Consider the following 20,781-nt stretch of genomic DNA (forward strand, 5'->3'; position numbering starts at 1 on the left):
ACACGACGACGGCCAGAACAACAACATCAACAGCAACAACAACGATGACGACACAACAGACCTCAACTCACCTCAACTCACCTCGACCATGCCAATCCGCCACACCCACACCAGCCAGTCTCGCCGTGCCCCCGCCCGCACGGAGCCAGCAATGCCCCAGCGGCCAGCGCCGTGTCAACACTGCACCTACACGTCACGCTGACTGTCCGTCTTTCCAGGAACGTCGCGGAATGCCGCCCACGCTCGCTCGGAAGGCCGCCCCCTGCCCGTCGGCAGCCTCCGTCGGAACGCGCGGTGCGCCGCGCTCCTTCACGTTCCAGCTGTCACCACGTCACCTGTCCGCGCGCCCGCGCACGGCTCCAGCGGTGTGCCTGCGCCGGAGGCAACGTTATTCACGTTGCAACTTGACACGGGGCCGGAACGTGCCCACATGTGATTTGATTCCCACGGCCAACGGCCGGAGAACAACGGCACGCGCCGCCTCGTGGACCTGGAGACGACCGGGTGGTCTTCGTCCACAAAGCGACCGACATGGCACAAGACAAACAACACTCATCTATAGGTACACGTATAGGTTTCGCCATGCCGGCACCAGGGCCCTGGTCCACAGAGGGGTATGCGGCGATGCCCACCAGAGTCCTCTGGCGCTCCGGAGCCCGGTCACGCCTCCTCCTCCCTCATGCCTCGTCCCCCCACAGTGCCTTCCACAGCTGCGACGTCAATGCCGTACACGTACCGAGAACCGAGAAACTTACGACCGCGCTCTGCGCGTCACCGATTTTGCGTCGCCCCTCGCCAGCCACCTGGTCGGCGAACATCATTTGTGGCGTTCGTGTCTTCCTGCCCTCAGTTCGCGTTCCTTCGGCATGGCGCCTCTTCATCGCCTCGTACAGCGCCAGCGGCGTGTCCCACTGGTCGAGCACCGCCGCGACACGCTCTGGGCTCATGCCCTTGACGCAGAGCAGCATACGTGCCAGGGTCTCGTACACGGTCCGGCTGCCACTCTTGTCGTTGAGGGCTTGGTACGACTCAAACGACGTGAGGAACGTCTTGCCCAGGTACGTCTGTCGCAGGCTCGCTTGCAGAGAGCTGTACGAAGTCCGCGAGATGAAACGGGGTGGGATCACCTCGAGGTCGCGGTGCGTTTGCTGAATGACGCTCGTCATGGTGGCAAGAAAATCAATCGTGTCGTTCAGCTTGTGTGTCTCCTTGAGAAAGAAACCATTGATCACTTGAATTTGCGACTTTGCCGTCATGATTTTCGCGCCGTGGAATTCCATGCGCTCGGCGAGCTGGAAATCCTCGACAACGTAAAAGACTTTGCCAATGCCAGACTGGGAAAGGCGGAACTGCCGTCAGCAGTGCTATCTTGGGAGGCTTACGCATTGCTCGTGGTACCGGCCGTCCAGAATGCTGCTACACAGGTCGTCGAGGCGTTTCCGCTCGACGACAAAGTCCAGAACACATTCGTCTTCCTCGCGCGTGGTGCCATCGAGGCGGCGGGCGATCCAGCACATGTCGCCCATGCGCAGGGCGCGGGTCTCGACCTTGACGCCTTTGGCTGCGAGGGCCGTGGCGATCTTGTCGCGATTCGACCTCGACTCGACCTCGCGCGTGTCGAGGATGAGGACGACCTCGTACGAGCCGTGCGGGAAGACGATGGCGTCGGAGGGCGAGAACGACGGGGCTTCGCGGATCTCCCCGAGGCGAGGGAGCTGCGAGGAGAGGCGCGGTGCGGAGCGTGTTGGGCCTAGGCGTGGGGCTTGGGGCGGAGCATTAGACCCTGCCCCTAATGCAGAAGTTGACGCAGCCTTGGCCATTGGCATTGGTGCTGCCCGAGAAGTCGACGCTGGGCGAGCAGACGTCGACGAAGCAGCCGGCGCGACCTCGTCGAACCGGCTGCATATTGGCGGCGCGCCGTCCTCGACAATGAACGCGGAGAGTGTCGCGACGCCGTCCGCCGCGACGCTCGCCACCTCGGCGACGAGGCGCAGCTGCGCCGAGATGGGGTGCGCGCGCTGCGACTCGCGGAACTCGATCTGGCGGAGGGCGATGTACTCGTCCGGGCAGAGGCGGAGCTTTGCGTCGTCGATGCTGTCCACGCGGCGCCCCCGCGCATCTGGCGTCAGCTGCGCCCATGTGCCCCACATACCAATGTACCAGAAGCCAAACTTGCCCGAGCGTGCCGGCGCCGGGGGCGGAGACGGGGCGCGAGCCGTCGCCTCGGACGCCGCCGGCGACGGCTCGCGCTCCCGCGCAAGCGGCAGCAGCTTGGGCTGGCCCTCAAACTCGGGGTGCATGTTGCGCAGGGTTACCGCAACATCATACCCGTCCTCGGTGAGGCAGTAGCGGTGCGGGCTGCCCATGACAAGGGCGTAGCCCTTGCCCACGAGCGTCTTCATGCCGTTCCACGCCGTCGCGTACCCCCCGCGCTCAGAGTGGTCGTAGCTGCTATCACAGTAGGCCTGGGCCGCGCGCGTCAGCTCGCCCTTGGTCATCCAGTTCTGGATATTCCCCGGGTCATCGATGGCGAGCAGCAGGCCGAGGAGGAGGCCGTACGCGCCGCTTCCCCGCTGGGGGATGTATGCCTTCGGTTTTGTGGCCTTGCGCTTCTTCGGCGGGGGTGCTGCCTCCTCGTCGTCTGGCTGAGCGGCGGGCCGGGCGCGAGCGCGCGCCGGAGACGCAGGGTACAGAGCACCAGTCTCCTCGCAGTGCTTCTTCAGCCTGGCCTCGAGCAGCGCGACCGTCTTCGGCCCGATGCCCTGCAGCTGGGCGAGCTCGCGCGGCCGGTCATACGGCACGGGGCAGGCCGCGAGCGAGCGGCACGCTTTCGAGTAGACGTCGGACGTCTTGAGCCCCTTCTCGCGCGCGGCGTCGCGCAGCTCTGCACGTCAGCTCTGCAACCCACACGACGCACCCTCGAGCCATTGGAGGAAGAGCGGGTTGGCGCAGCGCGCTGGAGGCGGCGGCATGTCAAGATGTTTGCTGGGTAGGTGGGCGCTGCCGTGGCAGGCCGGGGTAGGGCCAAGACTTGGTTTGGGTAGAGAGTGTGGATAGGACAGTTGAGAGTGTGATGTCGATGTCGTTGGCCGGTCGAAATGGCATCAACAAACACTTGAAACCTACACCGTCATCTGGCACGCGCCTTTATTCAGCCCCCGCCTCTTGGTTTGTTTGGTTCCAACTTGTTCCTCCCCATGCATCATCGTTACTCCCCATGCATCATGCGAGCGAACATGCAAGATTACTACAACGAAACTTAATGCTTATGAGACGGAAACTGAAGCAGAAGGCATATCCGAGACCGAGGCCGACACTGCAGCCGACGTCGGCACGCCGCTCGGCGAGGTGTCGCCCGTGACGAAGAAGTAGATGAGCATGGCGACAATCGCCCCCATGCTGCACCACAGGAGCCAGCCAGCGTCGACGCGCCGGACCCAGTTGATGCCGCGCAGGATGCGGATAAAGTACGACACGAGGCCCATGGCCCAGCGCACAACCAGGTCGACTGCAATGTCCGACGTTCTCCACATCCTCGCGTTGACGCCGCCCTTGAGCTTGACAATGATATTGGCGCGCTCCTCCTTGAGCTTTCCGATACGGGGCAAGAGATGCTTGATCCAGCTGCGGACCGATTCCTTTTGCTTGACAAGACTGTCAATGGTAGAGTTGATATCGCGTAACTGCTCCGCGGCGGCGTTTCGGCCATCCACCATCGAGTTCTTCACACCGCGGCCGCGCTCGAGCGTGAGCTGCAGGCGGCCAATAGGGTCGACGTGCTGGCCCGTGATGGGGTCCAGCACTGAACGGCGAGGGCCAATGACACCCAGGCCGAACGAGGGGAGGGGGACTTGGGGAGCCGCGGGCTGCTTCCTGGGTGGGCGGGGTCGGCTGGACCCAGCCCCAACGGCGCTAAAGTAGCCCTTGTCCGACTCGGCGACCAGAGGACCGAGGCTGTCGGCCGTCTCGTCCTCGTCTCGGGAAGCACTTCGTGTGGGAGGCTTTCGCAAGTTGTCGAGACCCGGGAACGAGACGTCAACGTCGGCGGTATGACGGAAGACGGACTGGACCTGGTCGAGCTGGGCGGTAAAGTGCGAGACGGTGTAGTCCATCTGTGTCGCGGCGACATCGGCCTGCTCCAAGCGCTTCCTGCCCTTTTCGAGGATTCTGCCAAGTCAGCGACGGCTACTTATGGCTTCCACACTGGGTCACTCACTCGAGACGCTCGGCGTAGATTTCATCCTCGACCTGGGCAATGCGAGCCGCGGCAGCCAGCTCCATTTCGGTAGTTTGACGCTCGCGCCTGGCCTGGCGCTCCTTTGCGCGTTGCTCGCGGGCATAGACATTCTCCAACTCGCGTAACTCGGCAGCGCGAGACAGCTGTGCTGCTTCTGCGTCGGCGTTGTGGGCCTTTTGGGGGCGGGGGCCTAGGTTGGACGTCATCCGCGCGACGCCGCCCTTGCCGAACAGTCGGCGGAGGTTGCCGTGCTCGTCATCCGACGTGCCAGTCGACATGTCGCCACCATGGTTGTTGCTGGTGCCGATGTTACGGCGAAGCATATTGGCTCTGTCGCGGAAACTGCTGTGGTGGGCGTGGTTGTAAGGGCGGTGGTGCATGCCTGTGTGCTGGGTCGTCGAGTCACCGGGCGCGGCTTCCGAGTCGTCAAAGTCGGCGACGGCGACAGCAATGTTGCGTCTGGCCTCCTTGGCGGCGGTTTTGAGACTCTCGAGTGGTGAGCGGAGAATGCTGAGCGATTTTTGCGAGGGGATGCCGGTCGTGCTTTGATGTGCGCGGTGGGTGCGGAACGAGTTGGACACTGGTCGAGGGCGCACAGTGGTTGCTTCGATAGAGTTAGTGCGAGACAGCGCTCCCGTCCCGTCCTCGCTCGTGTTGCCCGGGGCGATTAGAGACTGGACCGACGACGATGCGCGCTGGCTCAAGGCGACGCCGGCGTCCTTGGCCTTTCGTTCGTCCTGGGACGAAGCAACCGAGAGGTGAGAGCGGTGGCCAGACCAAACAGCTGAAGCGTTTGACTCGGGTGGACCAGGGGATGTGTGAGTTTCTTGAGGATCTGGGATGGGCGGAAGAACTGGAGGATAGAAGTAGTCGACTACACCGTTGCACTCGTTGTAATCGTTGACGTCGTCCATTGTGTAGTGCCAGCCGGGTGCGGCAAGCGGTTCGCCGTTGGGTGCCGTGGTGCGGCTGCGCTTTGTGTCAAAGGATGGGCGAAGCGCTTCGTAGCGGGGCGATGAACCGATCAACGGCGATGAGCCCAGGCTCGTCTTGCTGGCTCCTGCATTCCAAGGCAGCGGCGACAGCGCGCGAGACTCGCGCAGCCGCTCCAGGTCGGCAGCATGGTCCGACTCCCACTTGATTCTCTTGTCAGTCTGGGCTTCGGTTGCACGCTTCCAGCGCAGGACGGCGAGAGGATCAAACTTGGGAGGATTCTCAAGGCCGTCGTTGATGGCGCTGTAGTAAGCGTCGAGGTGAGTCGACACGGACAGGGCCTTGCGCTGGGCGGCGGGGTGGGCATTGACCGTCAACCTGGCACGGTACTGCTGCTCTGCGACGAGTTAGTCGATGCGTGTCACACGGCGACTCACCTTGAAGCTGTTCCTGCTGGCGGCGGGCCCGCTCTGCGTTCTTCATCTCCGACTCGCGATCCGTCTTTTGCCGCAAGGCTTGTGTCTCTCGGTGCTGGTGCTGCCGAGGACTTGGAGCAGGCAGAGGAGCCGGAGGAGCGAGGCGTTCGAGGCGCTCTGGCGGAGCTTGATTTGGGGATGGCGCTCGTTTCTTGCCGAGGTTGAAAAAGCCGCTGATGCGGCGGCGAGATGTCGTCTCGTCCTTTGCTTGAGGAGTCGGGGCCGACATGTCTGGCGTCTTTGGAGTCGAAACGTCGTCGTTGGCCGAGAAGTGGGCGCTGGCCAGGTTGTCCGAGTGGGCAATGTCGTCTTCGCTCGCTTCCTCAATGTCCGTGTCGCCAGCAGGGATGGGAGGGACGTGGTGGGTGAAGGCGATGTGTCCGCCATCGCTATCGGTCGCGTTGGACATTGTCCTGCGACGACCGCCAGTCGCGGGAGTCACGTTGCGCATCGGGGAAGGAGCGACGGCCGACGAGCTGATGCTGGGCGATCGGTCGCGGTCGCGGCCTCCCCAATCGGGCCCACCGCCGGTGAGAGCTGGCGGCGCAGAGACGAGATAGGGCTTGGAGACTTCTGGCAGGTCGACCGCCTGGGAGGGTTGCGAGGTTGCCGTTGCCGAGTGCGACGCATCTGGGATCGGTGTGGCGATCGACTGGCGATGTGCGCGCGACGGAGGAGTGCTAGACATGAGCTGGATAGCCGACGACACGTCGGCATCGTTGAGGAGCGCCTGGATTTGGTCCGAGCTGAGGACGGCCTCGTTGCGCAGGCTGCCCAGGCCCAAGCTCAGCGTCAACGGGCTCGGTCTGTGGTGTTGCTGTTGGTGCTGATTCTGCTGCCTGTTCTCTTCAACGGCGCGCAGCTTGCGAGGGCGTTGTCGTACCATGTCGTCTTCCCAGCCCGACGAGGTCGCTTCACCGCCGCTAGGCGCGGTTACACGCACACTTGGCTCGTTAGCGCTGCCGGGCGGCACTTGGCTCGATCCTGCAGAGGTCGGAGCGAAGCGGGGCGACCCAGTCACTGAACCTCCAGCCGCGGCTGCCGCAGCACCCGGTGCGCGAGGTGACAGAGGGGATGTTGCAAACGGGCGCAGGCGCGATGAGCGGCGCGACGAACCAGCAGGCGAAGGAGGTGCGAATGCGCCTCCAGCCCCGCCTCCCCCGCCACCTCCGCCACCGGCGTCGTGCTGGCCGACTGGCGGCGACATCAAGCTCTGGGCCCGGCGGCGTCCCGAAGCTGAAGCTCCAGCCGTCAGGTGGTGGTGCGCTTGGACCTCTTGGAGCATTGGGAGCGCGGCGACGCGAGTCCGGCCCTGGCTCTGAGGGCTCGCAACGTGGCCGCTCTTGTCGTCCTCCGAGCTCGACTCATACCCGCCCGTGAGGACCGAGGGGCGGGTCCCGTTGGCCATCGACGAGTGCCTGCGCGGCTTTGGGAGCGCCTCGGAGCGCACGCGGCGGTCGATTGACATGCGCCTCAGTGGCGTGGGGGGCACGGGCTGGGCTTTGGGGGTACCGGGCGTGGAGCCTTCCGCCGGCGGGACTACGGGCTGATCGAGCGCCAACCCTCGGCGCGAGCTGCTCGCGTTCATCGCCGCTGCGCCCGCCGAGTCCGAGTCGGACGGCGCGATCGCCTCGAGCTGGCGAGCGGTCGAGGGGAGGTGGCGCGCGGCCGTGGGCGAGGCCGACGCACGCGGGAGGGGGAGGGAGGGGGGAGTTTGGAGGGGGAGGGGGAGGGGGGTCGACGCTGGCGGGGGCGTCTTGGCGTGCGGGAGCGCGCCGTTGGGGTGGGGCGGGGCTGGCGCGTGGCCGTTGCCGTTAGCCGACGCCGCTGCTGCCGCTGGCGTCTCAGTCATGCCCGCCGAGGCCGTGCGGCGGGGGACTGGGGAGCGCGCGGTGCGATGGTGATGGTGATGGTGTTGCGGGGGGTGCGAGTGATGGTCGGTCGGCTTTGGCCGCCGAACGTGGGCCGTGGGGGCGAGTGGGCGGGGTGGGCGGGGCGCGCGGCGGGGTGGTGCCGACGTCGATCAGTGCGTGGGGGAGGGAGGTGTGTGAGTGCAATGCGGCGTGTGTTGTCGTTGTCGTTGTTGTCGTTGTTTGTCGTCGGTCGTTGGAGATGTCTTTGCTCGACTGTCGCTTGTTGCTCGGCGAGTCGTCTCACATTGTTGTGCCTTGTCGTGCAATGTCCCGCGACGACTCTCGTCACCATTCCATCTAGACGCCTTTTGTTTCCGCAGCAGGGCATTGCTGCAACAAGCTGCTCCAATCGCTGCTCCACAGGCATGCATACATGCACGAGTGCAGCGGCGTCGGCGAGTAGAAGCCGGCTCCAGCATGCACGCCAGGCGCCTCCCACCTCGTCCCCACGCCGAGCCCGTGAAACCCACCGAGAACCCCTGTTCGGCTTTCTGCCAGCCAGCTGCCACTCACTCTCCCGTCCACGCAAGCTAGCTAGCCTCGCGCAAACTCTATCTCGTCGCGCTCACACGCGCCAGCGCCAGATATCCCGCAACACGCGCGCGCCCAATGCAAGTCATGCCTCAAGTCATATTTACAAACGGCGCAGACACAATGGAACCGAGACACTGCTGAACTATCCCTACGCGAGCGACTTCTCGAGCTCGTAGAACTCAGCCACGATCGCGTCGGCCTCAATCTTCTCGCCGGCGGCGTCGGTCGTCTCGAGCAGCGGGCGGCGCACCCGGGCCGAGGGGTATCCGTTGTGCTTCTTGAGCCACCACTTTGTCGCGGCGATGCCGCCGCGCGCGAGCGTCTGGTCAGCGCCGGCCGCGAGGTCCTGGAGGCGGAGGGCCTTGGTCAGGTCAGCCTTGCTCGGCTGGGCGTCGGTCGCAATCTTCTCAGCGAGGGCGAACAGGCGCGCAATGCCGCGGGGGTAGACGTTGGCGAGGCCCATGATGGCGCCGTGCGCGCGGCCGGCGCCGACGGTCGGCAGGAGGAAGTCGGCGAACCCTCCGAGCGTGATGAACTCTGGCGCGACGTCGGGGTGCGTGCGGGGGTACTCCTCGGCGAAGGCGGGCGCGGCCGTCGCGCCGGCGATCCGGGTGAGCTTGCCGACGGCGCCGCAGGTGAGCTTGACACCGCAGATGTTGGGGCTCTCGCGCGCAATCTCGATGATCGTGTCCGAGTCGAGGTCGAGCGTGCCCGCCGCGCCGGGGTAGTTGTAGATCATGACGGGGATGGGCGAGGCGGCGGCGACGTCGGCGAAGAAGGTCTTGAGCGCGTCCTTGTTGAGCGCGCCGGAGAAGTAGCCGGGCGGGATGACGATGGCAATGTCGGCGCCGGCCTCGGCCGCGTCCTGCGAGAGGGCGATGGTGGCGCGGGTCGAGTTGCCGCCGCTGGGTCGGTCAGCACACTCAACACGACACGACAAAACACGACGATGCGGCCACGCCCGGCCTGGCGGTCCGCCGCGCCACTTCCCCCCCCCCCCCCTCCCCGCCACTCACGTGCCAGCAATCAGCACGGCGTCAGTGTATCCCGCGGCGTCGAGCGCGGCCCTCGCGGCTCCAATGACGGCCTTGCGCTCCTCACGCGTGAGGTGGTGCGCCTCGCCCATCGAGCCGCAGATGACGGGCTGGACGCCGGCTGCCGCGAGGGACACGACGTGGGTGCCGAGGGTTGTGAGGTCTAGCGAGCGTCAGCGAGCGCACACACTACTACACGGGGCATTCGGCGGGCTAGCACCACTGCGACGGCCGCACCATCCTCGCCGCGGGGCAGGCCCGCCCGCCCCCCACATCCGCCACTCACCAAGCTCCTCGTGCTCGTCGTAAAACGTCGGGCTGGGCGCCCACACGCCCGCCTTGAGGACGCGCTTCGCGCCCGTGCCGTTGCCGTTGGATGCAGTCATGGTAAGTGAGATGGGGTACTGTACAACAGTGTGCTGGGGGAAAAGTCGTGCTTGAGGCCCACAACACGCCCGCCTTATGGCTGTCCGGAAAGTCGGCCCCCGCCTGCGCGCGCTTTGGCGGGCGGGCCGCGCCCCACCGGCCCGCGGCCCGGCGCACCCGCCCCGCCCCGTACCACCACACGGCGTTGGGATTTGTACTTCCGGCATATCGGCGCGCGTGCGGCGCATGCACGACGCCGCGTCGCGCTGCCTGGCTGGCTGGCCGTAACGAGCAGCACCGAGTCATTGCGAATGCCCACAATGCGGATTTACACAGGGCCGGCGACGGCGCGTAAGCTCAACCCACTACGCCAACCCAACCACGCCCCACCCCCACCCCCCAGCCATCTAAATCATACATGCCAGCCTGCTCGCTACCGCTGCTCCTACTCCTCACCCCCCTATGCAACCTCAGAGTACACCTTGATCGTCTTGTCCGCACCACCAGTGATAAGTCGTGTGCCTGTCCGGTCGAACGTCGAGCAGAAGACACCCTGGCTCCGTTAGCGACGCTCTCGCCATAGCACTGCCGGCGGGCCGCCACCACACCCCGCTGCACAACCGCCGCCCAGTACAACACTCACCGCCTCGGCATCCAGCGATCCAGGCTGTGGAATGTCCTTGAGGTGCTGGAACGGCAACCCAGTGGCATAGTCCCACATTGTCAATGTTCCGTTGTCGGCTGTGTGTGTCAGCTGGACGGCTCCCCTACCGGCCCGGTCGCTGGCCCGCGGGGCCGCTCTGCCGGCCCCGGCGCCGACGCTACTCACCACCAGAGAACAGCACGCCCTCCTGGTTAAGCGACAGCGTGTTGATAATCGCCTCGTGCCCGACAAAGTTGTTGACAAAGGTGCCGTCGGGGCACTTCCACTTTTTAATGCTGCTAGTCAGCACACGGCACGGCCACTCCGACCCACTTGTTTGTGCCCGAGCTACCCGACGCAAAGCTGTACTCGGTCTCGTGGATGGCGAGCGAGCGGACCGCCTTCTTGTGGTGCGTGAGGGTCTGCATGCTCTTGCCGGCGGCCAGGTCCCAGAGTCTGATGGTGCTGTCCATGCTGCCCGAGATGATCTGCGGGTCGACGTTCTGCGTCTTGACGTCGGCGACCGTGCTCGTGTGGCCAGTGAGCGTGAAGATGTTGGCGCGCGAGCGCATGTCCCAGACGCGGACGCTGGCGTCGCGGCCGCCGGTCACGAGGACGTCGAGGGTCGGGTGGACCGCGATGGTGTACACGCCCGAGTAGTGGCCGTGGTAGTGGCGGATGACCTTGTTTGTTTCCAGGTCCCAGCACTTGACCATCTGGGGGGTGTTAGTGGGCACGATTAAGCGGGGAAGGGTGAAGGGGAGGGGGAGAAGCGATGGTGGAGGCTAACCACCATCGCCCTCATCCTACCACCACCACCACCCCGCCCACCCCGCTCCGCGGCGTGGGCCCAATCCACCCACCTTGTCCTCGCCACAACTGAACAAGTACGGATGCCTGTCCGACACAGCCAGGCCACGGATCGTCGAGATGTGTCCCGTCAAACTGAGCTTGAGGTCGCCGCTCGCCAGGTCCCAGATCTTGATGACGCGGTCGCCGGCGCCGGTCGCGAACCACTGGTTTCCCGGGTCGACCGTGACGGCGCGCACCCAGCCCATGTGGCCCGAGATGACGCGGGACAGCTTCCCTGTGGGTGTGAGCTGCCTTTCTCTCTCCCCCAAGCCACTCACACTGCGGATGGTACACGGGCTTGACCTCGCGCGCCTCCTTCTTGCGCATGAGCGCCTGCGAGAGGCGGCTGGACGCGCCGCCGCCCTCGGCCGCAAAGCCCTCCTGGTGCCGGAATTTGACGAGCGCGCGCGGCGCCGCGGCGGGGCCGGGGGCCGAGGCGTCGGCCGCGGCGCCGTCGCCAGCCGTGATGAGCTTCGGGCCGGCGCTCGGCCCAGCAGCGGGGCCGGGAGCGGCGGGGCGCTTCGGGCCTGCGCCGGCACCGGCAGCCTGCAGCACGGGGGGGAGCACCTGCACGTCCTTGTACTCGCGCGCCAGCTTGCTCGCGAGCTTGACCTTGGTCGCGCGTTCTGGCTCGTCCGAGAGGCCGAGGGCAAACTCGCCGCCGTACGTCACGCGCGTGCGCTTCGCGCTCCGGCGCACCAGGTCGGCGAGGGGCGGGAGCGGCGCCACGTCTGTTGGCGCTGGCGGTGCTACGTCGGTCGACATGGATGCGAGTGGTGTGATGGACGAAAGTTGGAACAAAGTCGATGATGTCGAAACAATCGATCAGTTAGGTGGCAAGTCGCGGGGGCATTATCCTGTCCGACTTTTTCACTATTAATCCAAGACTTGTCTCGAGCAACAACAACCTCCTCTGACAGCTAGAATACATCGACGATTGTGCATCGTCGTAACAGATACGGCCATCGTGCGTACACACAACCCTCGTCGTCACAGCCCTCCTACACATCAATCTTGCCACGCTGCTGCTTCCACCACGCCCCAAACTGGTTTGCCAGGTCCATGATCGGCCCCTCGCCGTTGAACATGCGGCAGTTCTCCAGCATGAGCTCGACGTCCTCGTCCACTTGCCGCGCCGTCTGATAGCTCCCCTTCTCGAGCTTGTGCTTGATGAGAGTGAGGTCACGCGCATCCTCTTGGGGAATGCTGAGCGGGTCAGAATACTAAAAGCGACTGTCAACACCCACATTTCAAAGTACTGCGGAATGCCCAGCGCCACCGGGTCGACAGGCTCGCGGAAGATGAAACTGAGCTGCTCCTTGAACGCCCGGTTGATCAACGAAATCATGGCCTTCTTCTCGTCGGGCGTCATACGCGGCGACACGGCCTTGGCCCACTCGCGCCAGTAGATTGCCTCGTTGGCCCCAGCCATGTCTGTGATCGGGCCGGGCGGGTTGAACTGGCGGCAGCTGGAGAGTAAGCAAACGCCGTCGCACGCACACTCACTTGGCAAAGATCAGCTCAATGTCGCGAGCCAGCTGGCCCATGGTCGTGTACTTCTTCTGATCAATGGCCCTCGTAACCGTTTGGTAGTCGGACGGGTGGGCGATCTCCTGATAGTATGTCGGACATCCATCACGGACCGGGTCGACAGGTCTGAGGAAGTACATGGCGTTGGGATCCTTGATCAGCACTTGGATCATTATCTTTGCGCGCTTTTGCCTGAACGGCGTGGTGTTTGTCGTCGTTGGTGCGAGATCGGCAGGCGGGCGAGGCCATTGTGGGGCGACGTAGTAGCCAGCGGCTGCTGGAGCCGCAGCGGTCGCTGCCGGTGGTGCGGCGACGGGAGCTGGCGCCGGGGCTGGCGACGCAGACGACTTCTTGGTCGAGTCAGAGGACCTCGGTTTGTCGAATCGGATCGCCGGTGTGTCCGGCTTGGTCTTCGAAGACTCGCTGCTGGAACGCGGCTTTGAAGAAGACGACTCGCCGAACGACCGCGGCTTGCTCGATTCGCGGCTGGAATCTCCCGACGTTGGCTTGGCCTTTGGCTGATCGCCCCAGAGCTTGGCCTTGAACGGCTCGGCCGGCTTTGTCTTGGAGGACTCGGTCGGCTTTGTCTTGGACGACTCTGTAGACGCCTTGCTTTTGATAGAGTCGGAGCTCTTCTTTGACGACTCCCCAGACGAGAGCTTGATCTTGGGGGTGTCGGATGTCGTGGAGAGCTTGATCTTTGGCGTTTCCGGAGCAGCAGAGCTCTTCTTTGAAGAACCTTCCGACACACTGTGCGACGACGATTTGGAGCTGCCCCCCGACTGACTGAGCTTGATCTTCTTGGCCTGAGGCGGCGGCGATTCGCCCAACAAGTCCTCGATGGCATCGGCGGCCTCGTCCCGGCCCATGGCGTCGACCTCGGCGCCGAGTAAGTCGTCGAGCGCGGCAGAGTCGCGCTTCTTCTTCGCCGGCTTGTCCTTCGGCCTCTCCTTCGGCCTGTCCTTGTCTCGCTCCCTTTCCCTGTCCTTCTCCTTCCGCGGTGGCTTCTCAGGTGACGCTGAGCGTGCTGGGCCGCCCGACGACTTCTTGGAAACGGGGACGGGCGGTGGAGGCATAGCAGAAGCCGGTGATTCGATGGTAACCGACTTTGTCGACTTGAGCTTGATCTTTGGCAACCCTCCTGCAGAGCCGGGGACGGAAGAAGGTGGGGGCATGAGGTGCGTTTCGGAGGGGCCTGAGGAGGTCTTGAGTGTCAACTGCGGACGAGACGGCGCTGCAGAAGGCGCTGGTGCCGACGGAGGAGCAGGTGCTGCGGCAGCCTTCCCAGTTACGGTCGCCTTCAACGTGTTTTCCGTCTTCTTCCATACTTGAAACAGTTAGCGCCCTCCTCCCGTCTCTCGCGACTTACACGTCTCGTAAAACTTGGAGAAGGCGTCGCCGGCCTTGCGAACAACGCTCCCCGGAGGGTTGTACAGGAAGCAGTTGTTCACCATCAACTTGATGTCCTCGTTAAACTCCTCTCTCGTGGTATACATGCCGCCGTCAAACTTGGCCCGGACCGTTGCCAGGTCCATGGGAGTCTTGACGATCTTCAAGTAATCCGGAGCGGCGTCACGAATGGGGTCCACTGGGTGGCGGAAGAAAGTACTCCGCTTGTCGGCAGCGATCTTCTGCAGAACGATCGAGATGGCCTTGAAGTCGACGTCTGAAAGACCCTTTTGTTGGGCCTTGGGCACATTCTTCTTCTTTTTCTCCTTGGCCGGCGCCTGCGCGGCGGGGTTGAGGACGACGAGCTTGATAGGTGTCGAGGCGGTGGGGGCCTCTGGTGACAAGACCTGCGGGAAGTTGTAGTCCGTCTGCTCTGCGCGAGGCGTCGAGGGGGTAGGAGCACCAACGCTGAGGCGGATCTTTGGCTTGGAGCCCGTTGGCGTCTCGGCGGTCGGCGTCTGCAGTGTGATGAGGACACCAGGCTTGGGCTCGGGCACACTACTCGACATGACTTCGGCAGCCTTGATCAGCGCAAACAGCAACTCATGGTCGCCGCCAGTGAAGGCATCGCTGAAAGGTCAGTAAAAATCCATAGCAGACAACTCACAGCAATGTCTGCTGGATGGTCTGCCGCAATTCCGGCTTGCTGTTAAACTCCTTGCGCAGAGCCTTGACAATCTTGGCGTTCTCCTGCTCACGCTCGACATGATGCTGATCTGGCGAGTCGGTATTGACCTCGACGACGCCGGGCGGGTTTGACATGAAAATCTCGCCAACCGCCAGCGTCATGAGGACCGATTCAGAGAGCGCACGAGCAACGTGACGGCGGACCGTAAGGGAGTAGTCCTGCCGGGTCACGTCCAACAAGTACTGCGCCAGCGGCTGGCTTCGACCTGGTGCCTTGCAGAGGAGGAGGCAGTCGAAGGCAGCGATGCGGAGTGGCTCGTAGTTGCCCTCTCGTGTGTAACTCAAGAAGATCTTCGGATCGTTGGTCCGCTGGCCAACGAGGATCGACTTGAGATGGGCCTGGAGACCGGCTTGTGTGACCACGTTGTGGTAGCTCGGCACCAGACGGTCGACCGTGATGGCCCGTTCAATAACGTCCGTGGCCTCCTTGAGCAACTCCTTGTCTCTGTCGCTGGGGACATAGCCCGGGACGTTGGCCCCAGCGGAGAAGGCGCTTCCGAGGGCTGAAATGACGGTTGCAACATAGTACGAGTCTGAGTATTCGGTGGCCGAGCTGTCATTGTACTTGAGGACATTCAAGAGCAGTTGCCGGACTTGCGTCCAAACCATCCTTGTCGCGGGGTCGCGCAGCTCTGCCAATGCAGTCACGAGGCTCTTCTTCAAGAAGTAGCTGGCAATGTTGGCAAAGTCGTTGGGCTTTGGATACGCTGTGGCCGAAAGCGGGTCGTCATCGTCCGTGGGCAGGCAGTATAGTGTCTGGAACAGCTTCAGGAGGAGGAACAAGCCGATGTAGTCGGCTTCAGAGTTGTTGTACTGCGGAGGTGAGCTAGGTCCGACAGTCGGTGACGCACCACAACCAAAGCTCGCGCCGCCTCCATTCGAACACGATAGTAGTAGTTCTCTACCAGCACTGTTCGGGCCAGCTCGCTGGCAATGACAGGCGAGGGGTACATTGTCATGCGCTGGATCGCCTGGCAATGTCAGCACTCGCGTACATGTTCCACTCACCTGAAGCTGCGCCACGACGTCGCGATCGCCCTGGAGCTGTGAGATCCAGAACCAGGGCTTCTCCTGGATATCGAAGAAGGCCAGCCACTCGCACTCTGGGTCGACGCGGATCCACTCGTATCCTCCGCCCTCGCCCAACATCAAACCGGCCTCCTCCTCGCTCCAGTCACCAACACGCCATCGCCGGCGCTCTTCCTCGTCATCCCATGGCGGGTATGCGAACACTTCTGAACGGTCGACATCGCGTAACTGCTCGGCCTGGTCGTCGTCATTGTCCTCGGCCTGCACCAATGTCTCTTGCAATTTGCTGAAACGCGCCGCGACGTGACCGGACCGCCTTGTACGCTTGTACTTTGTGTTGAACGGCAAAGGGAAAACCTTGTATGGCTGCTTAATGTCGACCAAGTGTTCGAACGGCGCGCCGTCTGCTTCGTGAATGCGGACCGTCAGACTGCCTTCGAAGAACGGTGTGGGTCGTTTTGATGCCAGGAACTTGGCCTTGCCCTTCTCGTCCATCGCCTCGGCAGCCTGCATGGCGGGCTGTTGCTGCTGGACGGCAAATTCAACCAAGAACTTCTTCCTGATGAAGTTTGTCTTGATCGTGATGTGCGGGCATCCACTGCCATAGATCCACTGGTCCATGAAGGTCAGGTAGTCCATGGGGACGGCTTTGCGGCAAACGCGGAAGAAATAGGATGTCGAAAGCATGTTGCCTGCTAGTTCGTCGGCCATTGAAGCCATGAAGATTCTGGGAATGATTCTTGGCAGGCGGTTTGATGTCCCAGCCTTGGCGATATGGCGGTCGAGGAGGTGGAGGACGAGAGGTGCCTTCAAGCTCATGAAGGCCATGGCACTTGCCGACGGCGGGTCGATGGCGCCGGGAACGCACAGTGGCAACTGCTCGCCGTTGTCCAGGCGGGCACAGCGGTCGATATCCTTCTTCATCCTGAACCGGTACTCGTTGTTTCCGAGCAAATGACGGATGAATAGGCCGTGGATGTAGCCGGCGAGACCGGTGACGAGCCAGGTATCTGACAATGTCCGCTGGATAACATTGACGCCGATCCATTGCTGGATGAGCGCAAACGACAGCACCTGCCGCGAGTCGAACGCTTGGTCGATCACATTGGCTGGGTGGAGGAGGTCTGATGAAAATACGCTCATTGTTACCGCTGTTGATGCCTGCGCGCGGGGGTCGGACACGAAGACCATCTTGAACGCCGTGAAGGGGTACGAGGTGATTTCTGTCGAGTAGAAGGTCATGGCACGACACATGAACGATGTTGTTGTGATGAGCTCGCGTCGTTGTCCTGGGAGACAGAATGCCAGCATTGGCTTCTGCGTCTCGCCTCCAGTCTCGGACGGGATCTGGTACACCTCAAACGGTCCAGCGGCGAACGAGATGTGCTGAACTGTCGCTGGTGTCGTCTGCATGTAGTAGAAGATGACTTTGTGCGGGTCGTGTGGGTGTGTGACCTGATGCTGTCAGTCGAGGCCAGCGCGCGTGCTCTCACCTGCTCTATCAACTCTCCACTGGCAACCACCATGACAGGGAACACCTCGTTGTCTCCTCGGGGCTCGCCTCCTTCCAGGTACCGCGGCACGACAAACTCCAGCTCCCAAGTACACCTCTCCCAGAGGCTGTCGACGCAAGGCGTCCACACTCGTGCCGAGTCATACGTCGTGGGCGAGAGGAACATGTGCGGAATTTGCTGGCCCGTCAGCACAAACCACTCTCCTCCAACAACACTCACCGACTCGTCGCCTCCATCACCAGGCCGGCGAAAGACAATGCCCTCGACGACATCACCGCCCACGACGAGCTGGTAGTCGATCTGGATTTGAATCGGAGCGAAGTTGACCGCGCCGGCACCCGTATCCACGAGGCGCACCCATCCATGCGAGACCGAGATGGCAAGCTCGCCATCATCCTTCTCACCGAGCGCGGCCCAGGTCTTGCGCTTGATTTCCTGGTGGCTCCTGAGGTCGATGGGCGGCTCGCGGACCGGCAGCGGCTGGAACGGGTTCGTGTGCGCGAACGACGCGCGCGTCGGTAACAGCGGGTTGGACGCCGTCGGGGACGACAGCGTCACGGCGTTGATCTGCAGCAGCGGCGACGCATGGAGGTAGACTGTGCGGAGGTACACATGTGACGGGTTGATGGTCAGATGTGCCGAGCCCTGCGAGGTCAGCGGCTGCGCGCATCTAGCATCCAGCGGCAAGCAAACGCACCGTGAGCACGCCGGCAAAGTCGACCTCGAGCACCACTCTCTGGTGGGATGTAAGGGCAGGGTTAGCAGGGATCGCGCGCAACAGCCAACGGGATACTCATAGAGTGAAGCCCCGTCCTCCGCCCGCGTCGTCTGCCATGGTGGGCCGGCAGCTGTCGAGCCCGTGCTGCTATCGAATCGTGCTGGGTGTATCGGTAGGCGTCCCTCTATGGGGCGGTGTGGTCGTGCAAGTCGCTCCGTGTCGAGTTGTCGCGCTGGTATAAGTAGATGGAGAATGTCTTGTTGCGGTTAACGCGTGCAGGTGAGCGCCTTTGTTGGTGGTCGGTTGGGTGGCAATTCAGGGGGAATGGGTGTAGGCGCGCTATCCCCAACCCACGCCTATTGTTAATTGCGGGGACCCCGCGCCGCAACGCCGAGATATCGACATCGGACACATTGTTATGGACCCGGATTGTTCCTCTGCCCCATTGTTGCCAGTACAAAACAGAACAATGCCCGAGGACACGTACGACGAGATCCTCGAGTTTGCGTACGCCCTCGCCGAGGACGTGAGTCGGTCCACTCCCGCCCCACTAACCCCCAGGCCGGCAAGCTGATCCTCGAGGGCGCGGCCAAGCGGTGGCGCGCGCACCAAGACTACGAGGTCAAGAAGAACCCCGTCGACGTGCGCCGCGGCAGCTGCAAACACTGACGCCAGCTCGTGACCGAGACGGACCAGGCGGTCGAGGAGTTCATTAAGGCGGCCATCGTGGCGCGGTACCCTGGCCACAAGTTGTGCGTCTGTCCCGGGGCGGCGCTCACGCCAGCATCGGCGAGGAGAGCTCGGAGGGGCAGGCGCGGCCGGTGCTGACCGACGAGTACACGTGGATCGTGGACCCTATCGATGTGAGTGGCGATTGGGGGCAGCGCTGACCGGCAGGGCACGATGAAGTGAGCGATCCCACGACCCCGCTGACACCAGCTTCATCCACTCCAAGTAGGCGCCGGGCGGGGCGACGCTGACCGCAGCCCGATGGTGGGGTGCAGCATCGGCGTTGTGCACCGGCAGGTGCCGGTCGTCGGCGTGATCGCGCAGCCGTTCCTCCACCGCACTGTGCGTGCAGCCCAAGCCTAGCTGACGGCAGTTCTCTGCGGCGGCCGGCCGCGGCGCGTTCATGAACCGCACGACGCCGCTCCCGCTCACCGGCGGCATCCCTCAGCCGCTCACCGAGCTAAACCAGTGCCTCATCGCGGCCGAGTGGGGATCGGAGCGCTCAGCCGACACGATGGACAGGAAGATCAACAGCTTCCGCACGCTCAACGGCGACCCGGACAAGGGCGTCGCCGGCGGCCGGTTCGTGCACGCGCTGCGCAGTGAGTGGGGGGTTGGGCACACTGACCCCAGCTACGGGCGCGACGACGTGCAACCTCGTGTGTGTGGCCGCTGGCGAGCTCGACATTTCGTGGTCAGTTGGAGGGGTTGTTGACGAGCGTGGCTGACGCGCGCAGGGACGCGGGCTGCTGGGCTTGGGACGTGGCGGTGAGTACCCGCCGCGCCGAGCCAAACAGCACTGACACGCCCAGGCCGCCGCCGTCATCCTCAAGGAGACTGGCGCCTTCTTCCACGGCGGAAAGGAGCTGTACGCGCGCGACGCGCCGATCGGCGAGGTCCTCATGTCGCGGCGCTACGTCGCGGTGCGTGCGCTGCCGCCCACGGCGACCGAGACGACCGAGCAAATCCAGCGCCGGCTCGCGACCGAGCTGTACGACGCCGTCGAGGAGTGGACCACGCCTAGCATGGTGGGCTACTAGATGCTGCTACTAGATCTGCTACATGCGACATACCTACTGACTGGGGCTGGCTGGGACTGGCTGGCTAGAGGAAGTCTGCCGCCGCCTTGCGCTTCTGGCCGGCCGCCGCCTCGGGCACCTCGGGTTCTGGTGATGTGTACCTGTACTTTGGCTGGAGCGCGCGCTTTTCTGCTGGCGTCGCGTCGTTGTCGGGCCAGAAGACGCCGCCGGCCGGCGGGACGACGTCTGCGCTGACGGGTGCGGCTGGCGCCGCTTGCAATGGCGCCGCCGCCGCCGCTGCGGGGGGGACAAAGGCCGGGGGCGGGCCGCGCGCCGGCGGTGCTGGTGCTGGCGCTGGGGGGAACCCGTTTGTCGGGGGGTACGCGCCGGCAGGGGGCGGGAAGGGGGGGTTGAACGGTGGTGCGCCGTACGGTGCGCCGGGGAGCGTCGGGGGTGGCATGCCAGGCATCGGTGGGCGCATAGCACTGGAGTCAGCAGAGCTCGGCGGGACGACCCACCCAGGGGGGAAGGGCGGCGCGACGCCCGGCGGGAAGGGCGGCAGGCCGGCGTTCTGCGGATTCCGTCGGGCAGCCATCAGCGCCTTGTGCTGCTCGAGCGCGAGCATGAGGTCGGCCTCAGGAATGACGGTGTAGCTGTGCCTCGGGCGCTTTGCCAGACTCGCCGCGGCGAGCGCAGCCGCGCCCGCCTCCTGCTCCTTGCGCGCCTTCCACTCGGCCAACGCGTTGGTCGGCACGCCCTCCATGCCGAAGATCTCAATGTCGTACCCGTCGCGCCCGGGCAGCGTGTTGGTGAGCGGCTCGGGCTCGCACTTGTGCACCTGCTGCGAGTGGACCATGAGGCCGCCGGCCGTGTTGAGCTTGCGCGGGCACAGCTGGCACTTGAAGTGCTTTGACTTTTGGTGCTGCAGCAGGACTGGGGGGTTAGCCGTTGCCACAAGGTGGTAGGCACTCACCCTTCTCATCCTCAAACTCGCGCTCGCAGTACCAGCACCACGGCTTGAGCACCTGGGACGGGTTAGCGGGGTCTCGGCGGTACTCTGGGGCACTCACAAACGCCTGGGTCCTCTTCTTCTTGCCCATGATGCCGGATGGTTGTTT

General features: G+C 63.9%; 7 protein-coding genes across 7 annotated transcripts; 1 reads left to right on the forward strand and 6 right to left on the reverse strand.

Annotated features, from left to right (window-relative positions):
• Positions 1-677: 677 nt before the first annotated feature.
• MUS81 (Crossover junction endonuclease mus81) lies at positions 678-2,972 on the reverse strand (the record flags this gene model as incomplete). Its single annotated transcript, XM_069350656.1, has 5 exons — positions 678-710; positions 756-1,349; positions 1,383-2,119; positions 2,153-2,884; positions 2,918-2,972. The coding sequence occupies 5 exons, from the start codon at positions 2,970-2,972 to the stop codon at positions 678-680; spliced, it is 2,151 nt and encodes a 716-aa protein (XP_069211042.1).
• Positions 2,973-3,266: 294 nt separating this feature from the next.
• Q8F55_002049 (uncharacterized protein) lies at positions 3,267-7,498 on the reverse strand (the record flags this gene model as incomplete). Its single annotated transcript, XM_069350657.1, has 3 exons — positions 3,267-4,167; positions 4,217-5,567; positions 5,608-7,498. 3 exons carry the CDS (start codon positions 7,496-7,498, stop codon positions 3,267-3,269), a joined length of 4,143 nt encoding a protein of 1,380 aa, XP_069211043.1.
• A 743-nt stretch (positions 7,499-8,241) lies between these two features.
• Q8F55_002050 (uncharacterized protein) lies at positions 8,242-9,513 on the reverse strand (the record flags this gene model as incomplete). The annotated part of the gene is made up of 3 exons (XM_069350658.1): positions 8,242-8,998; positions 9,110-9,290; positions 9,414-9,513. The coding sequence occupies 3 exons, from the start codon at positions 9,511-9,513 to the stop codon at positions 8,242-8,244; spliced, it is 1,038 nt and encodes a 345-aa protein (XP_069211044.1).
• A 440-nt stretch (positions 9,514-9,953) lies between these two features.
• On the reverse strand, positions 9,954-11,753 carry PRP46 (pre-mRNA-splicing factor prp46; the record flags this gene model as incomplete). Its single annotated transcript, XM_069350659.1, has 6 exons — positions 9,954-10,046; positions 10,137-10,234; positions 10,323-10,432; positions 10,470-10,852; positions 11,000-11,223; positions 11,267-11,753. 6 exons carry the CDS (start codon positions 11,751-11,753, stop codon positions 9,954-9,956), a joined length of 1,395 nt encoding a protein of 464 aa, XP_069211045.1.
• A 236-nt stretch (positions 11,754-11,989) lies between these two features.
• On the reverse strand, positions 11,990-17,994 carry Q8F55_002052 (uncharacterized protein; the record flags this gene model as incomplete). Its single annotated transcript, XM_069350660.1, has 11 exons — positions 11,990-12,194; positions 12,236-12,457; positions 12,495-13,845; positions 13,888-14,537; positions 14,575-15,467; positions 15,506-15,625; positions 15,663-17,138; positions 17,177-17,374; positions 17,417-17,842; positions 17,895-17,931; positions 17,984-17,994. The coding sequence occupies 11 exons, from the start codon at positions 17,992-17,994 to the stop codon at positions 11,990-11,992; spliced, it is 5,589 nt and encodes a 1,862-aa protein (XP_069211046.1).
• A 390-nt stretch (positions 17,995-18,384) lies between these two features.
• Positions 18,385-19,684, forward strand: Q8F55_002053 (uncharacterized protein; the record flags this gene model as incomplete). Its single annotated transcript, XM_069350661.1, has 11 exons — positions 18,385-18,441; positions 18,477-18,557; positions 18,591-18,667; positions 18,700-18,778; positions 18,813-18,823; positions 18,855-18,869; positions 18,902-18,986; positions 19,018-19,246; positions 19,278-19,338; positions 19,382-19,412; positions 19,457-19,684. The coding sequence occupies 11 exons, from the start codon at positions 18,385-18,387 to the stop codon at positions 19,682-19,684; spliced, it is 954 nt and encodes a 317-aa protein (XP_069211047.1).
• A 64-nt stretch (positions 19,685-19,748) lies between these two features.
• Positions 19,749-20,763, reverse strand: Q8F55_002054 (uncharacterized protein; the record flags this gene model as incomplete). Its single annotated transcript, XM_069350662.1, has 3 exons — positions 19,749-20,596; positions 20,637-20,688; positions 20,734-20,763. 3 exons carry the CDS (start codon positions 20,761-20,763, stop codon positions 19,749-19,751), a joined length of 930 nt encoding a protein of 309 aa, XP_069211048.1.
• Between the last annotated feature and the right edge of the window lie 18 nt (positions 20,764-20,781).

The sequence above is a fragment of the Vanrija albida genome (assembly GCF_041260175.1).
Source record: "Vanrija albida strain AlHP1 chromosome Unknown contig_2, whole genome shotgun sequence".
Taxonomy (NCBI): Eukaryota; Fungi; Basidiomycota; class Tremellomycetes; order Trichosporonales; family Trichosporonaceae; genus Vanrija; species Vanrija albida.